The sequence below is a fragment of the Xenopus laevis genome, chromosome 4S, assembly GCF_017654675.1.
Source record: "Xenopus laevis strain J_2021 chromosome 4S, Xenopus_laevis_v10.1, whole genome shotgun sequence".
NCBI classification, from domain to species: domain Eukaryota; kingdom Metazoa; phylum Chordata; class Amphibia; order Anura; family Pipidae; genus Xenopus; species Xenopus laevis.
This window is the reverse complement of record NC_054378.1, coordinates 55,253,348-55,279,690: the sequence shown is the minus strand read 5'-3', so window position 1 is coordinate 55,279,690 and position 26,343 is coordinate 55,253,348. Positions and strand designations below refer to the sequence as shown.

General features: G+C 39.0%; 1 protein-coding gene across 3 annotated transcripts in view; it reads left to right on the top strand.

Moving 5' to 3' along the window:
* The window catches only part of cngb1.S (cyclic nucleotide gated channel beta 1 S homeolog), a 69,337-nt gene extending 47,884 nt beyond the window's left edge, over window positions 1-21,453 (top strand). For all 3 annotated transcript variants that reach the window (XM_041561258.1, XM_041561257.1, XM_041561256.1), the window contains exons 31-40: window positions 3,773-3,837; window positions 5,834-5,956; window positions 7,367-7,508; window positions 9,596-9,755; window positions 11,988-12,085; window positions 13,583-13,666; window positions 15,283-15,401; window positions 15,776-15,922; window positions 17,541-17,727; window positions 21,173-21,453. In XM_041561258.1, coding sequence (XP_041417192.1) covers window positions 3,773-3,837; window positions 5,834-5,956; window positions 7,367-7,508; window positions 9,596-9,755; window positions 11,988-12,085; window positions 13,583-13,666; window positions 15,283-15,401; window positions 15,776-15,922; window positions 17,541-17,727; window positions 21,173-21,379 — 1,332 coding nt within the window. In that variant the 3' untranslated portion in view covers window positions 21,380-21,453. The remainder of the gene's footprint in view (window positions 1-3,772; window positions 3,838-5,833; window positions 5,957-7,366; window positions 7,509-9,595; window positions 9,756-11,987; window positions 12,086-13,582; window positions 13,667-15,282; window positions 15,402-15,775; window positions 15,923-17,540; window positions 17,728-21,172) is intronic.
* The last annotated feature ends 4,890 nt before the right edge of the window (window positions 21,454-26,343 follow it).

Genomic DNA, 26,343 nt, shown 5'->3' with positions numbered 1-26,343 from the left:
TAAATTATGGCATTTTCATCCATATTCATTTTTAGAGTTAACTTTGAACCTCACCTAATGCCACCCAGTCTATATTTTACCAGCCAGGCCAGTAAAATTATACTCGAAGTCAATATTAATCATATAGAAAAATAAAGATATGAAGACTGGTATTTTTTCCAAAAAAGGCCCAAGGCTCTCAAGTCTTATGGCCCATCACTGCTTACTAGACACTCTAGGCTTCATTTTCAAACCTTATAATGTTTCCATCTCTTATGGAAAAGATACTGGCTTTCATATTTTCATTTTCTTACTCCCCACCATCAGTAGCAGCAACAACCTCTCTGCCAGTGGTGGGAATGCGATCCCCTTTGAAATATCTCATTATTTTGTTACAAACAATACTAGGGGTAGAAGGACCCAAGCCCTTAGCAAGTCGTTTACTAAAGTGCTTTATGTTCATCTTTTGCAAATTCATACAAAAACAAGTTAACTTACCAAAATAATGGTTTAGTAAAAATTGGATCGTTCCCATGATATTAAAAGTCTGCACTTACCTGTGGCTCTCTCCTACTGACACTGCCTCACCTGCTGCCCTGTCCTATGGGGGCCTACACCTTACTCATACTCCCAGACCTGGTAACAGACCTGGAGGTGGGGTGGGTTTGCTTCTCTCTCCCCGCTGTACTTTTAAAGTTCTTCCACCTGTTCCCTCTTTATCATTCTCCTCATTTGAGGCTCACTGCATTAGGCTCTTTTCTCCTGTTTCACTCTGCATTGCTGTCATATATCGACCACCAGGACCAACTGCACAATTTCTGGACAACTTTGCTGCTTGGCTTCCTTACTTTCTTTCATCTAACATCCCATCCATCATATTAGGTGACTTTAATATACCCGTTAACAACACCAACAACTCTTCTGTCTCTAAACTTCTTTCACTAAGCTCCTCCCTAGGCTTATCTTTGTGCTCAGACTCCCCCTCTCACTCCAATGGTAATGCTCTGGATCTCATATTTACCAGACTCTGTTCAACCTCCAATTTTACAAACTCCCCATTTCCCCTCTCTGATCACAATATGCTCACATTTCAACTCTCACTAACTCCCTCCTCACCCCCTGCTATTCCCCAAACACGTACTTACCGTGACTTGCAAGCTGTAGACGTGTCACATCTCTCTTCTTCCTTTGACTCTCTTCACTCTAACATCTCACTCATCTCATGGCCTAATGTGGCTACCTCTGTCTACTATAGTACTCTCACCACTGCCCTAAATGAGCTTGCTCCTATAAAAACTAAACGTTCTCGACCCAAACCACTTCAACCTTGGCATACTGCTCATACAAAAGCGCTCCAAAGACACTCACGTGCACTTGAGCGTCGCTGGCGCAAATCCCGTTCAGAATCAGACTTTTGGAGCTACAAATCTGCCCTGCGCTCCTTTAACACCAGCCTCTTCCAAGCCAAACAAACATACTTTACTTCACTCATTAACTCCCTTTCTAAAAAACCAGCACAACTTTTCTCCACCTTTAACACTCTCCTTTCCCCTTCTCCACCCCCTCCATGCACATCTGTCTCTGCTCAAGATATTGCTGAGCACTTCAAAAACAAAATTGACACTATCAGAAGGTACATTACACTACTCAACCCCCCTAGACTTCCACCACCCTCCCTCCACACTCCCCAGTCTCTCCTGTGTTCCTTCACCCCTGTCACTGATGAGGAAGTCTCAAAGCTTCTGGCCTCTTCTCACCTTACCACCTGCCCGCTTGATCCAATTCCCTCAAAACTTCTCCGCAATACCAATCCGTGTCTAATCAAAGCCTTAACTCACCTATTTAATCTTTCGCTCTCAACTGGACTGTTTCCTTCTCAACTAAAACATGCTCTTGTCACCCCCATTCTGAAAAAACCCTCTCTTGATCCCTCCAATCTTGACAACCTCCGACCTATCTCTCTGCTACCTTTCATCTCTAAACTACTTGAGCGCCTAGTCTACAACCGACTTACCTCATTCCTCTCTGACAATAACCTGCTGGACCCCCTACAATCTGGTTGTAAGCCACAACACTCCACGGAAACTGCCCTGACTCGACTAACTAATGACCTTTTAACCGCTAAAGCCAACAATCATTTCTCACTACTAATACTGCTTGACCTCTCAGCCGCATTTGACACTGTAGATCACCCTCTCCTCCTCCAGTCCCTCCAGTCGCTTGGCCTTCGTGACACAGCCCTGTCCTGGTTCTCTTCTTACATCACCAATCGTTCCTTCAGTGTCTCCTACAATGGAGTATCATCTTCTCCCCTACCTCTTTCTGTTGGAGTTCCTCAAGGCTCTGTCCTGGGACCATTACTATTCTCCCTCTATACTTCCTCCCTTGGCAAATTAATAAATTCGTATGGTTTCCACTACCACCTCTATGCTGACGATACTCAGATCTATCTCTCATCTCCTGATCTCAACCCAGAACTCCTAACTCGCGTCTCCTCCTGCCTGTCCGCTATCTCTACCTGGATGTCGCAACGCTACCTTAAATTAAACCTCTCTAAAACTGAAATGGTTCTCTTTCCTCCAAGCAACACCAGTAGCATCCCCGAAGTATCCATCATAGTTAACAATTCCACTATCACCCCCTCTCCCCAGGCCCGGTGCCTTGGGGTTATCCTAGATTCTGCCCTGTCATTCACTCCTCATATCCAGTCACTTATTAAATCATGTCACTTCCACCTAAGGAACATATCCAAAATACGATCATTTATCACCCAAGACGCTGCCAAAATTCTTATTCACTCTCTCATCATATCGCGTCTAGACTACTGCAACTCTCTTTTAACTGGCCTCCCCCTCCAGAGACTGTCACCTCTCCAGTCCATAATGAACACTGCTGCGAGGCTCATACACCTCAGCAACCGCTCCTCCTCTGCCTCGCCATTCTGTCAATCCCTGCACTGGCTTCCGTTACCTTTCAGAATCAAATTCAAATTAATGACACTGACTTTCAAAGCACTTCACAACTCTGCTCCACCCTACATCTCTGAACTCATCTCTATATACTCACCCACTCGCTTACTACGCTCCTTTACTGACCTGCTACTCAACTCTTCTCTCATTACCTCCTCACATGGAACGCTCTCCCACGGTCTGTCCGACTTTCTCCCAACCTTTCTGCTTTCAAAAAATCTCTGAAAACGCACTTCTTTCGAGAAGCCTACCCTCACTCTGCTTAACTACCAAACGCAACACCACACTTCTCACCCACTTACTTCGATCTTGCCCACTCCCACACCTTGTGTATTACTCCCTTCCCTTTAGACTGTATGCCTATGCATAGGGCCTTCCTCACCTCTTTGTACCTGTATTGATTGTGATGTTTGTTATTCCATATATTCTATATATGTAATTCATGTGATGTAGTTGTATAATCACATTTACTTTACAGTACTACGCAATATGTTGGCGCTATATAAATACATGTTAATAATAATAATAATAATACCTGATGTCAGAGTGAAGTGCAGATGCAGCAAGTGCAGTGGGTAGGTTGATTTTAGTGAGGACGGCTACAGCTTTATGTGCAGGTGCGCATGCGTAGGCTGCACTCATTTACTTGTATATCATCAATCTAATTGGCTGCTGGTCAATCATGTAAGAAGCACTGTCCTCTCTATTCAACCTGAAATTGGCTCATAATGTCTTACATATCTTCCATTTCCATTGCAAATAAATGAAATATACTGTAAGTGCTTCCCATCAGATCCATTACATACAGCATTCTCTTTATTCAGTACATGGCTTTCTTTGAATTTAACAGTCGACTGGAAGCCATCCTGAGCAAGGCTTACATCTACAGGTAAGTGATGGTGTTTGAAACTTCCAAAGGGCATTATACAGATTATAGTTGAAACGTGAAAAAATATTATTGAGCTGTTTTAATGACTTTCTACTTCAACTTAATTGGGAACAGACTTGCAAGTTTTTGATCAGATGGAAAGTGGGGGAAAAAGCATTGAGTCAGATCATTTAATATTTCCTGCTTAAAAACTAAATAAAAAGGGGGCCCAGGCCTTGAAACATTTTTTTCTAAAAGAAAATTAAATATATGAAATACTGTATTGGTAATAAGCTAGAGCTCTTTCAGAAAGTAAGGGGCTATTTCTGGGAGATGTTTGATTCAAAGGGTATTGCAGATAAAATTGCTGAGTGCCTCCCCCCATTATGGTATATCCTTGGCCAACGTACAATTTATGACATTTATTTTCTGGGGCTTTGGCTGTGCAGTAATCCTCAGACTGCACTGGGACACAGAATACCTTATGTGATTATACATTTATACCCTATTGTCCCCAAGGAATGCGCTACAAAGAGGGACTGCTAGTGATGGGCGAATTTATTCGCCAGGCGCGAATTCGCGGCAAATTTGCACGATTCACCGCCAGCGAATAAATTCGCGAAACGCACGCGAAAATTTGCGGCAAAAATTCGCCGGCGTCAAAAAAAATTTTTTCTAAAAAACTAGACGTCGGCGCCGTTTCGCAAATTATACGCCGTTTCGCGAATTTTTCAGCGAAGCTAAATGGCGCAAATTTGCCCATCACTAGGGACTGCATCTCATGCCATAAAACAAAGTGAATCAATAAAGAACATGCAGCCCAGCTCTCTTTTCAGCTTCAGTGCATATTTCTTTGAAAGCTACTCAATCTACATGTCAGAAAGGGAAAATCAATTCTTTCTATTTCTTTTTATTATTAAATCTCTTTTTATTAAATTTTTAAATTTTCCAAAGGGTACAGAAAGAAAAAAGGGGAATGGGGAAAGAAAATGAACATAGAAAGACATAAAAGAAAATAATTACACACCTTAGCACTTAATTATTCTATTTCTTTTTAATGTACTAAATATGTTTTGGCCCTATATTTTAAATTAGATGTTAGGTGCCCATCGATGAGCAAATATCTCCTGCCAACTTGTCTTTCTTGTAAGAGTTGACACCCTGCTGGGACATTTATAGGCCCAAAAAGAACACCATCCCAATCTATATCTGACTAGGACTTATTCAGATATCATTCAAGCCAAACCCTTTTAGACAAAGACCACATTGACCAAGGCTGTGCTCTGCAGCTAATATTTGGCCAAGTTGATGTTGTCCTCACACAGCAAGTCATTTAGGAGGTGATTTATCAAGGCTTGAATGTTAATTTGTGCCACAATTCAAAAAATGTTTGCACAAAAACTCATATATTTTCAAAAATTTGAATGTCTGGAGAGGTCAAAAAGAAGTCAATAGGAGTTGTTGGCAAAATTCAAGAGTTGGCAAAATTTTAAGTTTTTTTTAGTTTGTAATCTCATACATTTGAGGTTTTTAAGATCACAAATTTGAAAAATTCAAGATAATTGAGGTTTTTAAGACTATTATCTAAAATTCAAGGTATTCAAGTTTTTTTCACAATTGTATTCAAACAAGTTTTTTTTACACTTTTTATAAATAAGCAAACGTTTTTCTTAATTTGTGAGTTTATTCGAAGTGCAAAAACCTTGCAAACCTCAAAAATTAGATTTTTAATAAATAAGACCATAAACCTCATGAAATAGTCAATAAAAGTCTCCCAAACATTTATGGTAATCTGTTCAACTGATGAATGTATAGGACCCGTGTTAGTTACAATACAAATGGATTTAACAACATAACCAGTTAGTCTATTAATCCTGTGCATATTCACACTGGAATGTCAGGCCCAGTGCTAGTCCAATTTGGAATAAACCCAAATTAAGAACTTCTTGGCCTTTTTGTAACCATATGTACCAGTTGTAAAGGAGTTCTAATAATATGCTGTCTTATTTGCTTGCAGGGTGATTCGAACCACTGCTTACCTTCTCTACTGCCTGCATATGAATGCCTGTCTATACTACTGGGCCTCTGACTATGAGGGTATAAAATCCACCCCATGGGTTTTTGATGGTGAAGGGAACAGGTATGTACAATCATTTGCACCTACAATAAGCAAACAAAATGAGAAATGTTGGACCATAGAAGTTACAGTGGACTCACAAATTACTATGAATTCAGTGTTAGGAGAACAAATAAGAAAATGTAACTCATTGTGGAATAAGTAAGCGACTTAGCAGCCAGCACTATATAAGATGAATAATGAAACTTTTTTAAGAGAAGTCCGGTCTGCTCCGGCGCCATGGGCAAGATGACGGCGCCCAGGATATCCACGAGGCATGTTCTGATGCCAATGCATCAAAACGTGCACAGCGTTGTGATGCCAGCATGTCAAAACAAGTGCAGCATCTTGACGCTGGTGCGTCAAAAGCACAGCATCAACATGCAGCATCAGTGCGTGACGCATGATGTCATCACGCTTGTTTGGCACCAAAATCTGCCTATAAAAAGACGCCAGAGCCTTGCAGACCTTGCCCAATTATAGGTTCAACTTATTGTGTTCCTGGGTGTGATATACTTCTTCTGGCCTTAATTCCTGTTATTGACTTTGGCCTGTTATATTGAGTAAGAACCTTGCTACCTGAACCTTTGCTTGGATTTGACTACTCTTCCTATTTAGCCCCTTGGATACCGTGAACTGTGTTGGAACCTGGTGCTTCCTCCTTGGTCCGCAAATCCTAGCGGAACCTTCGGGCCCAAACATCCTTTACTTTGCAAAACACCCATCATTTACCAAAAAACATTTCTGAATGTGATGAATAAATACCTAAGTTTCAGAGCCAGTTTAAGTGTAGACAAACTCTTGCATCTGCAAGCTCACCATTCTTTTTCTCATGTCTACTTACTGTACTTCTAATGCCTTGGGGCATGCACCATTCTAAAATAGATAAACAAAAACATTTATAATACAGGCATGGGATCTGGAAACCCATTATCCGGAAAACTGGAATAATGGGTAGGCCATCTCCAATGCACTCCATTTTAAACAAGTTTTAATTTTCCTATGCACAATACCTTGTACTTAATTGTAAGTAAGATCTAGGAACCCAAACTGGTGGCAAAACAATTCTATGGGGTTTATTTAATGTTTAAATGTTGTTTTAGGATAAATCCAAATAATGTAAAGGTCCCTTATCTGGAAAGCCACAGGTTTCAAACATTCTGGACAACAGGTCCCAATGCTTGTAATAGACATTCCATACACATTGTGCAAAGGGCATTATGCAGAGGGCATGGGTTTCTTCCTATTCATATCAATTACACTTGGTTTCAAGTGGAAATGGCCTATACAGTGTGACTCATGGCTACTTCTGTCTGGTTTAGAATATCGATGATAATATAAACAACAATCTGCAATAACGGGTTGCTAACATAAGTGGTTCTTGTAGTTTCTTTCTATTAATTGTATAGTAATATCAGCCCTGTTTTTCAACAGTTATATCCGTTGTTACTACTGGGCTGTAAAGACTTTGATAACCATTGGAGGACTTCCTGACCCAGACACACTTTTTGAACTCTGGTTTCAGCTGCTAAATTACTTCATGGGTGTGTTTGCCTTTTCCGTCATGATTGGTCAGGTACGTACAGAATAAATAGATTCTAATGCATTTCTAATGCACTACACGTTACTAGAATTTAAGGGCAATCCAAACCCAGAAAAATAAACTTACAAATAGTGCTGCACTTCTGCTGTATTCTGTGGTATTCTGTGATGTTCAGCTGTATTTACAGATTTTACAGGGATGTCTTCAAAATTCCTCAGTTAAAAGTGCTGCTCCAATTTTGAAATCTGACATGGGGCTAGACATATTGTCAGTTTCCCAGTTGCCCCAGTCATGTGACTCGTGCTCTGATAAGCTTCAGTCACGCTGCTGCACTGCAAATTGGAGTGATATCACCCCTCCCTTCTCCCCCCCCCAGCAGCCTATCAGCATAACAATGGGAAGGTAACCAGATTACAGCTCCCTAGTTGATATAAGAACAGCACTCAATTGTAAAAATGCATGTCCCACTGCAACTCCTTCAGTTACATTGAGTAGGAGAAACAACAGCCTGTCAGAAAGCAGTTCCATAGTGCAGCACTGGCTCTTTCTGAAAGCACATGACCAGGTAAAATTACCTGGGATAGCTACCAATTTTACAACTAAAACAAAATACACTTGTTGGGTTAGGAATCAAATTTTACATGGTAGAGTGAATTATTTGTAATGTAAACAGTGTCATTTAGAAATGAAAACTACACCTTAAAAATCATGACAGAATCCCTTTAATGTAAATTGCAAAAGTTCTCAAAAATCACTGAGTACGTTTACATTCATTATTATTGGGGCTTTGATCCCCTTACTCTAAATCTCCCTTACTTGGATCCTAAGGTTTTAGTTTGCAATGCATATTTACAGTAAAATAGTAAGTTAGGTTTAAAAAAATGACACACTTCCATCTATCTCAACCTTTTATGTCTATATATTATCTGCCTAACTGCTAGTTAATCCAGAGAAAGTCAAGTGAGCTCTCTTACTAGCCAGGACAAGATTGTAATCCTTTAAACTGTGCGAATAAAAATTTGTCTGTCTCATTGTAATATTCTTCATTAGGTTTTTATTGCATTGTGAATCTTAATTGTGCATTGCAAACCTTTCACACCTGCTCTGCAATTTTGTTAAATATTTAGTCGCAAAAAATGGTTTGCAATTGCAAAAATATATTATATACACTGAGCTCTGTCACAAACTATAAAATTAACAATCACTATCTTACTGTCGTGCGAGGGACAAAGGGGCCGATTCATCAAGAGTCGAATATCGAGGGTTAATTAACCCTCGATATTCGACTGGGAACTAAAATCGTTCGACTTCGAATATCGAATATCGAACGATTTTGCGCAAATCCTGCGATCGATCGATCGAAGGATTTTAATCCAACGATCGAAGGAAAATCCTTCGATCAAAAAATCACAGGCAAGCCTATGGGGACCTTCCCCATAGGCTAACATTGACTTCGGTAGGTTTTATCTACCGAAGTAGGTGGTCGAAGTATTTTTTAAAGAGACAGTACTTCGATTATCGAATGGTCGAATAGTCGAACGATTTTTACTTCAAATCGTTCGAATTCGATCGAATTTAACCAATTCGATGGTCGAAGTACCCAAAAAATACTTCGAAATTCGAATTTTTTTACATTCGAATTCTTCACTCGAATTTTGTAAATCTGCCCCAAAGTGTTTGCAAAGGTAACATTTTTCACTTTGCCAACATTTATTCACATTGCGATGGGATTGCAAACTATTTTTCGACTCATACTACATTCCCCCAGTAGTCTGAGAAAATCCGAAATAGAGGCTGGTCTAAAACGGAACTAAGCTCTCGAAGTACCTGAGGGCGCATTCCATTTGGTCCTGGCACATTGTTCACATTAATTTTGGGTAATTTCACATTTTTCACATTCATTTTGCGTAGGATGCAAATAACCTTTAGAGAAGACAGAACAGCCTATTTTGAATAGTGCCCAGGGTGGAAGTAAAGATAGAACCACAGCGTTGCAAGGCTGAAGAGCTAAGCATAGCACCACCATCATACTACTCCAGAGCTTTTAGTGCTGACTGCGTGTTTTGAACACATTGCACCATTATATGCCATAATTTTAAGACAATATTTTTTTTCTTCAGATGAGAGATGTGGTTGGGGCAGCGACAGCAGGACAGACATATTACCGCAGCTGTATGGACAGTACCATCAAATACATGAACTGCTACAAGATCCCTCGACCTGTACAAAATCGTGTCAAGATGTGGTATGAATACACATGGCAATCCCAGGGCATGCTTGGTAAGAACTCCTCCTCCCTACGCTACCCATATGTACTGCTGCCTTCCCTTTAAACTCACTTACAGCTTATTTTCAGAAATCATCAGTTCCTAGCCAAACACTGAAGTACACAAGCCACTTATGTTTCATGCCAGCCACTCATGTTACATGCATCACAAACTGGATGGGGCCAGAGATGCAACTGTAAAGTTGAATTTCACTCTGACTGCCTACATACTAATGTACAGTTTGATAACAAGAGTTGAATTTCCCTCTTCTTGAAAAACCATAGAACAAAACTCACAGCGATTGTGGAGGTGACCTTTTCCTCAGTAATGGTGGTCATACACGGGCCGATAAAAGCTGCCGACAAACCGTGTCGGCAGCTTATTGGCCCGTGTATGGAGCCCCCCGATGGGCTTCACCGATCAAGATCTGGCCGAAAATCGGCCAGATCTCGATCGGATGGGACAAAAAATCCTGTTGGATTGCAGCTGCATCTATTCGTTGATGCAGTCCCGTGATCCAAGCGCCCATTAGGCATCGTTAGGATCCGATCGTTGGGCCCTAGGGCCCACGATCGGATCAGCCCGATATTGCCCACCCTCTCTCCATGTATGGCCACCTTAAGACAAGTTGCTGGTCCCAGTGTATAAGTTCAGAAAGTGTATTGCTGTGAATTCCTAGGAGCCTGTGTCACAATCCCAAAAGTATAAGATACAGTAATAAAGTTGGAATAAACAGCTTCAAAACAGTATTTTCAAGTGAAAAAGGGTTCTACCCGAAACATGTAGTGTTTTGCGCTGCTAATAAAAGAAACACATGCAGTTTGAAAATACTGCTTTGAAGCTGTTTATTCCAACTTTATTCCAGTATCTTATATTTGGATGTTATCCACGGGTCTCCCAAGGGGATGGTAAATCATAGTAATAGTTAAAAGATGCCGGGAATCAAGCACCATTAGTGCCAGTTAGTTTTTGGAGAATCAAAAGCTTTGCTTTTATGCAAGTATTATGGGTATTTTTGCAAATTTAGACCCAGGACCAGATTTCTGTGGATTCTGGCAAATGCCAGAGGGGCTTCTGTAAGATGCCATAAACACTCATTATTTATTGAGCCTGTTGTGTGCTGTTTGAGCCCTGTGTAACTGAAATGCCAGTGTCTATTTTAGATCTCAGTTCTATCCTGTTAGGAGGCATTACATAAGATATCTAAGGCAAGCATTTCATTGAATTTGTAGACTGCTCTATTCTCTAAATACTCCTCCAGGGGGTTACTTTCCCTTTATATGCTTCTCTTATTGTGATGGCCACTTTTACAGTGCCCTAGACACTAATGCCCAGACAACAGTTGGTTTGCAATTGGCAATAATTTCTTCTTAAGGTTGTCTCATTTTTCCTGTCCAGTATGACTGCAGCTAATAGTCATACATGCCTAATAAAACCGGTCAAGAACCCTGCACACAGTACACATAGTACCCTCTGATACCCTCAGTCTCTGGGAGATGGAACAGGGTTCCAAAAACAGTTTATTTAAACCTCACTAAGCCTGGCACTTTGGTTCAACTATTCCACAACAGCAGGACAGAACAATGGAGATAAAGGGGCAGAGTGAACTTTATAGGGGAAAGGGTTAAAGTTTAATGGTCTTTATCTATGCTACTTGGTAACAGGTTTTGGGAAGGCTGTCCTCGGTACTGCTGAGTAGCAAATCTTATTCTCTACTCTTACCCAGGAACAATGCATATAGACTTATTACAAAGAACTAAAGTTTATAATGAGAAAACGAATGGGTTCTACACAAGCTATAGTTTGCCTTCTTTTAAGAATGCAGCAGTGTTAGCAATGTCACAGTATAGCAGAAGTCTCACAACTCATTGGCTTCTGGTTAAAAGCACTGAAATGTTATTGACTCTGCGACTTTCAGAAATTTCTTGATACGCTCATATCCAGTGTCGGACTGGCCCACGGGGATACCAGGAAAAGTCCTGGTGGGCCCAGGTGTCAGTGGGCCTCATGCTGCTAAACATTTGGCCTATTTCATGGCCATTCCCTATTTCTATGAGAACAAATAGGCTAAATAGATGGAATAATAGATTATAGTATGTAAAGAAAAGAGACTAGGAGAATAAAGGTTGAGTGAGGAGAGGAAGAATAATAGTACTGAGAGTGGGTCTAAGGTCTTTTGGTGGGCCCCTGGTGTCCCAGTCCGACACTGCTCATATCCAATGTAATGTGCTCTTTATCTTTCCAGATGAATCAGAACTCATGGTTCAGCTTCCTGATAAGATGAGATTGGACCTCGCTATAGATGTCAATTACAGTATTGTGAGCAAAGTAGTTCTATTTCAGGTAAATTATCTTGCTTCTATTTGGGTAATTGCTGTGCATTCTCCAAGACAGCCGTTAGGTGGGGATGTTGGTTCAGCCTCTCATTTGAATCAATTAGAAAGTACAGAAATCTTTATTGTGTTTTTTTTTTGTCTGGACATTTTGTATGGACAGCCAATGGAGCATATTGTGAATTGTCTGGATTTTCTCCTCATTTAAGTTTATCAAAGTTTACCTCAAATGTAGTGGAGGAATTTTCTTATGGCGTAAATTCTCTGTGAAAATTTGCCACTCCATTTTCCCCAGGCAATTGTAGGGGGGGAAAATTTTACCATAAAGAAATAACATATGTGGGAAGTTTAGCTCGCAGGAGGTGACATAGATAATGAGATGTAAACGTGACTGCTCTTTCTTTCTAATGACAGTTCACCAGCCTGTGTATTGGCAAAAATCCATTCTTGTGATCTTAGTAAATGGCAGAAGGTTCACTGGAGAAATTTTGCCTGACAATAATAATTGTCACCAATGCAAAGATAAAGACCTAATTTGCAATGTAACAGGGGCTCACAGAGTTTTTACTTATATTGGATAGGGATGCACTGAATCCAGAATCCTTCTGCCTGGCCCTGGCCGAACCGAATCGGAATCCTAATTTGCATATGCAAATTAGTGGTGGGGAGGGAAATTGTGTGACTTTTTGACACAAAACAAGGAAGTAAAATTTTTTCCCCTTCCCATCCCTAATTTGTATATGCAAATTAGGGTTCGGATTCGGTTCGGTTTTTGGCCGAATCTTTCACAAAGGATTCGGGGGTTCGGCCGAATACAAAATAGTGGATTCGGTGCATCCCTAATATTGGACCCAGAGGATAAGCAATATGGCCAACAAAACTTCATCATTCCTAAATAAAATAAAAACAAATAAATAAAATAATACTTACAAATTTTAAAAAAGCTCATTTACATTAATAAAGAACCCTTAATGGTTTGGAAATCATTTAGAATGTACTGTTCTGTGTATAGATACAGATAGTACTGTCTGCCAGTTGTTCCTGCTCTACAAGTACAGGTATGGGACTTTTTATCTAGAATGCTCGGGACCTGGGGCTTTATGGATAACTGATCTTTCCGTAATTTGGATCTACATACCTTACTAGAAAATCATAAATAAACCCAATAGGCTGGTTTTGCTTCCAATAAGGATTCATTATATCTTAGTTGGCATCAAGTACAAGGTACTGTTGTATTATTACAGAGAAATAGGAAACAATTTTGTAAAAATTGGATTATTTGGATAAAATGGAGTCTATGGGAGACAACTTTTCCGTAATTCAGAGCTTTCTGGATAATGGGTTTCCGGATAACGGATCCCATACCTGCCCTATAGTGCCAGAGCATAGAGCAGCTTATCATCGTCTCTGTGCTTATGTATTTGATAAAGCTGATGGTCATGATGAGGGTATCAATACGGATGCCAATCAGCTGAACTACATAAACCATGTCTCTTTCTCTGCACAGGGGTGTGACAGGCAGATGATTTATGATATGCTGAAGAGACTGCGCTCTGTGGTTTACTTACCCGGAGATTATGTCTGCAAAAAGGTAATTGTTTTTCTGTAGTTTATGGTAAATATTTCTAATTTATTTGTACATTGTTTTTTTTTTTTCTCATATGCCAAACTAAACCTGCAAGTATAAGCAGATCTGGATCTAGTGGGCTCAATATCTTTGTGACAATTTCCTTGGTACTGGGCCACTAGAATATGTGTCTGACAATTGTTAATCCTCTTGTAAGCAGGGGGCAGATAAACAGATAGATTCTCTCTTGTATACGCATATTATTTTGCAGACGATTGGCAAGTGCCATCCTTATTGGGTAAATGTTCACCTGTAAAAGAGAGCCACACGCTAGAGACTATTTATCCATGCCTTATCTCATTCCAGACAGCATTATTTTCATTAGTACAGGTATGGGACCTGTTAGCCAGAGAACCCAGTGGGGGTTTCTGAATAAGGGGTCTTTCTGTAATTTGTATCACCATACTTTGTCTACTAAAGAATCATTTAAACATTAATTAAACCCAATAGGATTGTTTTGCCTCCAGTAAGGATTAATTATACTGTATCTTATGATCAAGTAGAAGGTATATTATTACAGAGCTAAAGGAATTTGAATTATTTGATTAAAGTGGAGTCTATTGTAGCTAGCCTTTGCGTAGTATGCTGCTTTCTGGATAACAGGTTTCTGGATAACGGATTCCATACCATAATTCATTTCTCCACATTAACATATAAACTATACCTATTTATCATGCTGTGTAACATTGTTTATACCAGAAAAACAAAAGCTGTGTAAAATAAATGGTGAGTTTATAAAGGTGTGTTTTCTTTTACTTTGCCTGATTGCTGTGTTTAATGTTTATTTATATGGTATAACTCAAGTCAATTGGAAAAGATCAGGTCACAGTATTTTGATACAAAGCATTTTCAAGCAGCTGCTACTTTTAAAGCCAGAATTTTATTCAGAATATTTTTATGCTGAAAATACAGGTATGGGACCTGTTATCCAGAATGCTCAGGAGGTGGGGTTTTCTGGATACCTTTTCTGGATTACTTTCTGTAATTTGGATCTTCAAACCTTAAGTCTTCTAGAAAATCATGTAAACATGAAATAAAGCCAATAGGCTGGTTTTGCTTCCAATAAGGATTAATTATCTCTTAGTTGGGATCAAGTACAAGGTACTGTTTTATTATTACAGAGAAAAAGTAATAATTTTTAAAGATTTGGATTATTTGATTATAATGGAGTCTATGGGAGACTGCCTTTCCATAATTCTGAACTTTCTGGGGTTTCCTGATAACGAATCCAATCCTTGAAAAAACACATTTTGATAATGAATGCATTTTTCATATGACAGTGAATGCCCCCCCCTTATTTTTTACAGTTTGATTAATTGTGGAGTAGATTTTTCTTTAAAATATAATATTATGTACATTTGCTGTCTCTAAGAAACAGAAAATGTTTTAACCTAAATGTGTTGCGTTGGGAGAATTTAGCTGCATTATTCTTCAATCCATCCAGCCTTCCTTTACAATACAGTTTTATAGGAGTCCTGCACTGAAGGGCAGATCTGTTGGATCATTAATATTCATTTTGTTCATACAGCAAATTCTGTGTTATTGAGCTGAAAATTATCTAATGCCTGTTTTCTTGCCAGGGAGAAATTGGTCGGGAAATGTATATTATCAAAGCTGGAGAAGTCCATGTACTAGGAGGCCCTGATGGCAAAACTGTACTAGTCGCTTTAAAAGCTGGGTCTGTTTTTGGAGAAATCAGGTGAGTTTCAGGTCAAAGAGAAACAGAATCTCAATGGAACTTTTCCTGAGTCACAATTTTCCAAATGGGTTTGACATAGCATGTGTGCATTTTGGCATGTGTTGCCCAAATCTGGACCCCTGAGCAAAGGAAAATAAATTATTTTGAATCGTCTTTTTGCAACTAATATGTAGAAAATTTTATTTAATTATAAAGTGTGCATTGTTTAGTGTCAGAACTTACCTTCACTTTCTTTTTCTATTGCTCTTTATTTTGTGACTGATAATAAATTAATTTATTTCTAAATGGATATAGTCAACGTGAAAGCTAAACCTTCTCTATTATTTCCCTGCATATCTAGAGATTCATAATTTCTTCTCTTTGTCTCTTTTCAGTCTTCTGGCTGTGGGAGGTGGAAACAGACGGACAGCAAATGTTGTTGCTCATGGATTTACCAACCTTTTCATTCTGGATAAAAAAGACCTGAATGAAATTTTACTTCATTATCCTGAATCCCAGAAGCTCCTTCGCCAAAAAGCAAAGTAAGTGCAAGTAAGGCATGGCTGCATTACTATAGTACTACTTTTTATGAGAATGTAAGTAGAGACCTCGATTCTGGGATGGCAGTGGATGTGATTTACTTAGACTTTGCTAAAGCATTTGATACAGTGCCACACAAAAGGTTACTGGTTAAATTAAGGAATGTTGGCCTGGAACATAGTATTTGTACCTGGATAGAGAACTGGCTAAAAGATAGACTACAAAGAGTGGTGGTAAATGGAACATTTTCTAATTGGACCAGTGTTGTTAGTGGAGTACCACAGGGCTCTGTACTAGGTCCCTTGCTTTTCAATTTGTTTATTAATGACCTGGAGGTGGGCATTGAAAGTACTGTTTCTATTTTTGCAGATGATACTAAATTGTGCAGAACTATAGGTTCCATGCAGGATGCTGCCACTTTGCAGAGTGATTTGTCTAAACTGTAAAACTGGGCAGCAAACTGGAAAATGAGGTTCAATGTTGATAAATGCAAGGTTATACACTTTGGCAAAAATAATATAAATGCAAGTTATACACTAAATGGCAATGTGTTGGGAGTTTCCTTAAATGAAAGGGATCTAGGGGTCTTTGTAGATAACACGTTGTCTAATTCTGGGCAGTGTCATTCTGTGGCTACTAAAGCAAATAAAGTTCTGTCTTGCATAAAAAAGGGCATTAACTCAAGGGATGAAAACATAATTATGCCTCTTTATAGGTCCCTGGTAAGGCCTCATCTGGAGTATGCAGTGCAGTTTTGGACTCCAGTCCTTAAGAGGGATATAAATGAGCTGGAGAGAGTGCAGAGACGTGCAACTAAATTGGTTAGAGGGATGGAAGACTTAAATTATGAGGGTAGACTGTCAAGGTTGGGGTTGTTTTCTCTGGAAAAAAAGGCGCTTGCGAGGGGACATGATTATACTTTACAAGTACATTAGAGGACATTATAGACAAATGGCAGGGGACCTTTTTACCCATAAAGAGGATCACCGTACCAGAGGCCACCCCTTTAGACTAGAAGAAAAGAACTTTCATTTGAAGCAACGTAGGGGGTTCTTCACAGTCAGGACAGTGAGGTTGTGGAATGCACTGCCGGGTGATGTTGTGATGGCTGATTCAGTTAATGCCTTTAAGAATGGCTTGGATGATTTTTTGGACAGACATAATATCAAAGGCTATTGTGATACTAAGCTCTATAGTTAGTATAGGTATGGGTATATAGAATTTTAATTAAAAGTAGGGAGGGGTGTGTGTATGGATGCTGGGTTTTCATTTGGAGGGGTTGAACTTGATGGACTTTGTCTTTTTTCAACCCAATTTAACTATGTAACTATGTAACTATGTAACTATGGTGTCTCCCTTGAGTAAAGACTATATATATATATGTATAACATGCAAGGCAACTCATATTGGAAGCATCTGAGTGTGGTCAGGCATGTAACAACTCATTTAGAAATAGCTCATAGGGTGTCATAGCATTACATTGTCACATCTAGTTATATAGAATGGAATTCAAACATTCATTTTAAGGGGCAATAAAAAAGTCAATCAATGGTGTAATTGCAGTGTTTCTCCCTACATTCTTCTTTGTCGACATATTTGTAAATTAAATATCTCTTTTAGAAAAATGTTGAAGAATAGCAACAAACCAAAAGGTGAGGCTGGTCAGGGAAAAGGATTGCAGCATATCATCCCTGAAAGGCCAGAGACCCCAAAACTCCTGAAGGCTGCAGTTGCCACCACTGAAAAAATGGGTTTCAAGGGATTTTCCAAACTAAGGCGCAGGATGAAAGTGATGCAAACGATAGAGGTAAGCAGAGGAGGTTGGAAACATGTATGACTCGTATAAAGACCGACATTATGCTATCTCCATGGTTTTATACTGAGAATATTATATGAGGCAAGAGCACTTGCACACTGAGAATCCACGCTATCCCCCTGTTTTCTGTCACATAATTTGCAAATAAATGAAAAACGGAAGTCTACATTGATGAAGAACAATACTGAAACCATAGATGCAAGGGGTGTTTCGGCAGTCATTGCCACTCTGAAGTGCCCTATGTGATGCCGCCCCTTTTGCACCTGCATACTATTTAGAGCGCGGAGCAGGTGTAGGGGGGGCCACATCGCTAGTGCGGAGAGCACAATTGTGGTATCTGCACTAACATAGATGAAATTCCGTTTTAAAAATCAGAATTTGGCTCATAATGTTACCAGGAGTGTTTTTTTTTGCCGCCCCTAGTAACTTGCAGGCTGTATCGCCTCATGGCAGTAGCACTCCTGATAGATGCTACATCAAACACTTGTGTGAGTACAATGCATTTATTATATAAAAGTTACAACACTTGTTACTTGCTTAAAATATGGAACTTCAAAATAGAATTGTAATAGCCTCTTTAACAGGCAAGCCAAGGATGCCAAGCATCCTTCCATCATTGTGCCCTAGGCAAGTGCCTCTTCTGCCTACCCCTAGTATTTTCCCTGGAAAAAAGGATTGCAGAAAACATTGTAAGAAGTACTGCAAGTTGCCATTATTATTGTAAATGGCAATCAGGAACATAACTATAGAGGTAGCAGACCCTATGATTATTAGGGGTGGTATTGGATGCCCAATAGAGTAGTTTCAGTATATGTTTGTGAAAAAAAGTCTTAGAATAGTTTATATATGTGAAAAAATGTCATGTTATTCACAAAGTTTAGGGAGGCCTAAAATGTTTCTAATTACTTCTATGCCTTTTCCCATAAGAGGGGATAAGCCCTGATTCTTTCTCAGGAGGTGCCTGATGCCCACCTGCACTGGAGGGGGTACAGGGGCTTTAATAGTTCAGAGAGCGCAATTCTGCTATCTTGTACTAGAAATGCCCAATTTCCAGTTTAAACCCGAAAATTTGCCTCTTAAAGGAATAGTTCAGTGTGAAAAGAAAAACTGGATAAATACATAGGCTGTGCAAAATAAAAATGTTTCTAATATAGTTAGTTAGCCAAAAATGTAATAGGCTGGAGTGAACAGATGTCTAATAAAACAGTCAGAATCCAACTTCCTGCTTTTCATATAACTCTGAGTTAGTCAGCGGCTTGAAGGGGGGCCACATGGTACATTTCTGTTCAGTGAGTTTGCAATTGACCCTCAGCATTCAGCTCAGATTCAAAAGCAACAGATATGACCCATGTGGCCCCCCCCTCTAGTCTCTGATTGGTTACTGCCTGGTAGCCAAGGTAACCAGTCAGTGTAAACCAAGAGAGCTGAAAAGCAGGAGGTAGTGTCCTGACTGACATGTTATACATGAAATCACTCCAGCCTTTATACATTACATTTTTGACTAACTGACTATATTAGAAACATTTTTTATTTTGCACAGCCTATCTATTTACCCAGTTTTTATTTTTACACTGAACAATTCCTTTAAAGTTACCAGTGGCTCGTGCTTGTAGCTACTGCCTGAGGCAAGTTTTTCAAATTACTTCATTGGCGCATCTCCTCTGGAGGGGCTATACTTAGTCCTTCTTCACAAAGTACATGGTTTGTGATAACAAGGAACAGTCAATCTGGGAGGAGTGCACAGTTGTTCTCCAACAATGTCTGAGGCCCTGCTTGGGTCACACCCCTCACTGCTGTCGCATAGGTTAATTGCACATCTAGACTTTACATGGAAATATCGATTTCATTAGCAGTAAAAAATATATTACCCCAACATCCTTTTGAAATCTGCTGAGACTTTAATAATTGAACTTGTTTCATGCACCTTATCACCCTCCAGTCACAATCTTAGGTAAGCGCCCTTTGGTTTAGATGAAAACTCAGAGTATTAGCTCTGTCTACAGATGTCCTGTAGTTTCATTACTCACTGCTTTATTCATGGGTAAGGAATCCTGGTTTCTAGATTTATAGGCATTATATTACTGTCACTGAAAGTGACATATCAGCTAAAAAGAATCATTAAGGCAATAATAGAACAAACTGAAGAGGAATCATATGAGACAATTTGTACCACAGACATTCTTGAGATCGGTTACTGAACTGGCCATTGTCACAGACCCATAACCACTGAAGTTAAAGAGAACTGAATTGTATGTCTGGCAAATGAAATAGAATTGCTATAACAGGAACATCAGCATTATATAACATCCAAACTGCACTTCCTATTAACTGAAATGGAAAAGGATCAGCAACACTTGCCAGCTGTTAATAACAATGACTTAGCTTCCGATTGGCTGAAAGTTATTGAAATCAGTAGACAATGATGCTGATATTGTAGATCAGGAATAGCAAAACACAATGCAGATAACGAAAAGCCAATATTAATATTATGATAACTTGCAATAGCAGCAAATAAAACCTATGCAAATGTTACCAGATCAGTGAAAAAAAAATTAATTCTAATTTCCATGAAGGTTTTGTTGAATTCTGTCTAACGGATATGGTGCTCAAAGGACAAGGAGTAAAGAATCTCACTGGGTATTCCAGTTCCATATGGGCCATTAGAATACAGTATATGATTATATACAATAAAATTGTATAAAACGTTTAAAACCCTAAAACAACAAGGGCAAAACTCGATTAAAATATGTAAAATTAAAATATATTGTATGAATGACACGGCATGCAGGTATGCAGTTTACAGTGGGAGAATAGGCCTTCTATAGCAATGGCTACTTTAACTGTGAAACATTTATGAGCACTGACGCATGGGGCAGCATTACATGGTGGTGTGCAATCATTCCTTGGGATAATCACTTTGCAGATTCAACCTTAAAGGGATACTGTCATGGGAAAAAAATTTTTTTTCAAAATGAATCAGTTAATATTGAATTATGTGCTGAAATCCATTTCTCAAAAGAGCAAACAGATTTTTTTATATTCAATTTTGAAATCTGACATGGGGTTAGACATATTGTCAATTTCCCAGCTGCCCCAAGTCATGTGACTTGTGCTCTGATAAACTTCAATCACTCTTTACTGCTGTACTGAAAGTTGGAGTGATATCACCCCCCTCCCTTTCCACCCCCAGCAGCCAAACAAAAGAACAATGGGAAGGTAATCAGATAGCAGCTCCCTAACACAAGATAACAGCTGCCTGGTAGATCTAACCGATTCATTTTGAAAAAAATGTTTTTTCCCATGACAGTATCCTATTAAAGTGCAATAATAATTTTAAATATCTATATATTATTAACATATTTCCAAATATCGATATTGATTTTTTTAAATTTAGCAACACTGATGAATTCCTCTTGTATTCTCATTTACAAAACAGCCCACCACAGCCAATCCTGTTCCACCCGGGACACCCATGCACAGGCGAACCCCAGTTCCTCAGATCAAGCCTGTTGATGACGACTCTACTGAAATTGTATCTGAGTCTGCAGACAACACAGTGTTTATTCGTGTCAGCCCATCACCTCGGGGTGATGAACAAATCCTTTCTGTGGAAGTGATAGCCCCAGAGGATGAAGCTAAATAAAGAGAACAAAGAAGTCAATAGGAATGAATGTTGGGGTAGCCCTCTGCTCTACTCAATAAACCCTTGCTCACAAATGTGACATGTACTGTGGGTTACCCCGGAGTAATGGTGACCCCTCTCTATAGTCAGGCAAAGAGTTTGGGTATCACTCACTGGATCAGTGAGGAACAGACCTCTGTAATAAAGGAGGCAGGTGTCCCTGTCCCTAAAGTGACAAAGACATGTAGCAGGAAAACATCTGCTGTTCTATTTTACTACAAGTAGAAAGATACCTCCAAGCACTGTTTAGACAGCTGCGAAAGAGTAAATATTTTCTCTTTCTTGAGAACAATAGATTCATCTTTATTTGTATTCACTGTACTGGTTGGGAACAAGTGTGTGTTATATTGCTGAATAATTTCATCAAGAATGAGACTTTTAAGCAACTGATTCTTTCCACGGTCATAGACTCTGTAGTAGCAGTTTTTTTTATTTACCAAGCATTGCAAACATCTCTCAATTTACAGAGACAGCACCAGGTTTCCAAACGCTATCCTGGAAACATGTCTCTCCCTTAGTTATGGGTGTCTGAAAATCTGCCTGGTATTTAATACTGACCAACTGCACAGATGTATTTCAATTCTCTTATGACCAAAAACAGTTCTCATTGTCTATCCTTACTCTATACTTAGTAATTATTGGAATTGGGATCATAAAAGTGCTTATACTGTATATCTAAAAGCTTCTGACTGTGTGGGCCTGTCTGATACTGTATCTGTCTGATCAGCCAGATTTCAATGAGGCAGGCTGTAAAGTCCCATCAGGTGAGTCCTCATTCGATCCTCATTTGACTGGTCTCTGTAGGCTAAAAGTATGATCTAGATGTTGCACTTTTATCCCATAACAGCTGTAATTGTTTTGCTGAATAAGGGTTCATAGACAAAGTACCCCTGGAAACTATTTTCCAGGATTCAATGTAATTCTGTCATTCTCTAAATTAAAGGGGAGCTATCGTGAAAATGAACATTTAATATTAGCTTCAGCATATTAAAATAAGAAACGTTCTAAATACAATCAACTAAAAATGTACAGTTTCTGAAATAATCAAGTTTATCTTCATTATTCCTCTCTCCTCATTTTGTCTTCAATAGGAGTTAGGTGCCTGATGAATGATCCAATATATGTTATAAGGGGGCTCCTTTTGCCTAGAAGATGTATTACAGCTTACTCTATTCAAATCACCAGAAATCTTGTCTCTCTACATGCAGGATTTGTGCAAAAGGCAGTTATTAGATTTTGTTTGTACTGGAATCGGTTATTTGAGTGAGCTCTAATACATCTGAAAGGAAGCCCCCTCTATAAGATATATTGTATCATTCATCTGACACCCAACTGCTGCATGAAGACAGAATGCAGAATTTTTAATTGATTGTATTTAGAAAGTATCTTATTTCAGTATGATGAAGCTTATATTACATTTTCATGATAGTTCCCCTTTAAGAAGAGTTATGCAAGAAGGTCACTTGTGAAAGTAAACTTTTTTTTCTGAGGTTTTCTGAAAAGCTAACATTTCTCAAACAGCAATGTTTGAGAACAAAGAGAACATTACTTTCACATTACTTACCTCTGCAAATCTGGCATTTTCCCATAACAAATTCATATCAGCAGCATTATGAATTAATTGCCAGTGAGTGTCTAATGGTTGTGTTTATCTAGTGGCAATATATCAAGCCTTCTTCATTCATATTGTTTAAAATATTTTTTCCTTATTAATAACATCGGAGAGCAGTAAATGTTTCCAATGGTAGAGCTATAGCACCCCATAGGGTAATCTCCCACTGGCCTGGATGAATAAACTTTCGCTAGAGTTTCCTTTGCCAGGTTATATTTGGCTAACTGATAAGAGGAAGCTACATCCTCCTCAATCTTATGTCAGTTTCATCATATCCTGTATGCCAAAAAGTTATAAAAATGGAAAAAAAAAATGCTGGTGGGGGATTAAAGTGGGATTGTGTTACTGTTAACCATTTTTTTAATATAATTGTTTTAACCATTTAAGGGGCATGCCACATTTGCTTTAGGGTGGGCTCATGTCTAGGGCATTATATGATCTCCTTTGTCTTTATTTTGCTTCCTTGGACATTTGTAATAATAAGTGGCCACTTCAAGCATTTGCACCAACATCTCTAATAAAGACATATATATGACCTATATGTACCCGCCCTATTCAAATTGACCTAAGTGTAAGAGAAATAACGATGTTTCGCTCGGCAGAATTGAAAGTTAGTGAAAGTTCGCTACGGAATGCTCGTGCTGAAGAATTGACGCTAGCAAAACTTTGCCAATGTTCGGCTGCCAAGACACAACTTCGCATCTTGATCAATAAGTGTATGCGCTGCGAATTAACATCTGACAATATGCTGCAAAGTGTGGTGAAGCCTTCCCAGGCGAAAATTTGCCCTTTAGTGAATTTGCCCCATTGTGTAGCAGAGCCTTAACCTCCTGATGTGCCATAGTTCTCAAAAAAATAGATGATAGCCCTGCTTTTATTTACTGCATATGGTTTTTAGAGATAATATTGCGGGAAGATTAACAGACCTTTTGTTATTTTGGCTTCATATACATTTTTTAGATTCTAGAACATTAATTCTGCGGTGTTTTGTTTGGTATCTGTTTACCTTTCAAGCCGGTCTGTTCTCCATTTGAGACTTAGGAGAGGTGTGCCAGGTATGTTCTGATATGTGGAGAATGTAGTCAAGCGTCATCAGATATATATAGCACATCCTCGTGCCATCTGATGAAAAATAACCTGAGACAATGAACACATTTAGGAAATATGGTATTGTAATAGAAGATATGGACTCATATTTTACCTACCTGTTCTATACTCTTTCAACTCACAAATGACACCCCAGAAAATACTGTAGCTGAATACTGTAAATGAATTAGAGCACACTCAAATAACTGATTCCAGTACAAACAAAATCTAACAACTTAACTGCCTTTTGCACAAATTTTGCATGTAGAGAGACAGGATATCTGGTGAGCGCTAATACATCTTCTAGGCAAAAGTAGCCCTCCTAAAAGACATATTGGATCTAACTGTCAATGATTATCTGATACCCAACTCCTGCATGAAGAGAGAATGACGAGAAATAGATCCTGAGAGAGGAATATTGATTGTTTCAGAAACGGTACAGAATTTTTAATTGGTTTTATTTATAAAGGTAATGTTAAACTTTCATTTTCACGATAGTTCCCCTTTGAAATCAAATGCTTTAAATGACTAAACACAGAATAGTTGCTGTAATTTTGCTAATATACAAGTGTTCATTTTCTATCATCAGCTTTTATTAGCTTTCAAGGCTTCAATAATCCAATATAATACTACCTGTGTATGTAATTAGTGCTATTAATACATAAAGACTACACTTTGCAGGGAGTGAAGCCATGTAATATCTAGCTAAGTATACAGTACATTAACTGCTCATTAGACCCATAAAACCTTTAATTGCTTACTTTTCAACAAGATTCTTTCAGAGAATGAAATTAGTCTCATGCTTTAACTCAAAATTAGGTTATAATATGGTGAACCTGTAAATATGGAAGTGGAGTGTCTAGTGAGTACCAGCTGCTGGTATTTTAAAAGCTGCCTTTTATTATTTACCATTTTTAATATATTTTATGATTCAATCCTGCTGAGAGAATTTTACATAGAACACCATATATCCTTTAACAAGAAGTATAAATTATTTAAAAGTTTACTATGTATTACATGGAAACCAGTGCCTACATCATTAATAATGGCATGAGCAAACACTTTGGTTGGCACTAGTCAGTTGGAGCTATTGACACAGCCTACCAGAGCAAATTGGAATTACCAGGGTAGTAGTAATTCCAGGGTTCCCTTGCCTCAATGTAGGCACTTGCACACAATTGATCAGAACACAGAACAGACTAGACACAAATATTAGAGCTCACGCCAAGTACATACATATTCTCATTTTATCATACCAGACTTGTGGCTATATTAGTGTTTAAGCTGTGGGAAGCTTCAGATTGCTACTCTCAATTGAATATAGATGACATTGTACTATTAGTCATTTTCTGTGTAATTTGCATCAGGGATTAATGACTAGGATGGGTATTAGTACAAAGTGCTGCTGCTGAGTTGATTTATTGTGCCTTCTTTATACACACAGTGTTTTTTTTTTTTTACATGGGTTTGATATGTGGTGGATTTTCATGTGTTCCACAGAAGTGCAAGTGCAGTGAATATTCAAACCAGGGCCGGGCCAAGCCGACCGGACGCCCTAGGCAACCCAATCGGCCAACCCGCTACCCCCTGTGCGTGCACACGCCAGAACATGCGCAGTTGCAGAGGGGAGGGGGAAGAGAGGGGAAGAGGGAGAGGAGTGAAGGAGAGGGGAGAGCTACAGAGGACAGTGAACACAGTCTAGGGGTAGACAGAAAACGCTTAATAGGTACTTGCCACGCTACACCTTATCGTTGAACCCTAGGCAGGTGCCTCTTCTGCCTACATCTAGTCCCAGCCACGATTCATACTCCCATGGGTGCAGTTCATAAGGCGGACTGAGATCAATTAACATTTCCATTACCATGTCAAATGTCTGTGTTGATTTAGACTTGTGCTTCATGACTGAGTTTCTAGTTTACTTTGTAAAAGCATTGCATCAAATTTGTCTGGGTAAATACTGGATGATGGTGTAAGGGGTGGGGACGAGAAGGGGCAGAATTGTGATGTAAAGAGGAAAAGCCATGGCATGAGGTGGGTGGAAAGTAAAGGCACTATTTATTTAACACAAGTGCAACATAAGACCTGAAGATGCATTTATTAACCAGAAGAAACTGTAAGGAATGCAATTATTGATTACAATGTTTTTTACCCATAGTGCAGTGCTTTTTCCAGAATTCCAGCATAATTGTGGTCAGACAGGAAGCTTATTTGCTGAATCTGCACCCAA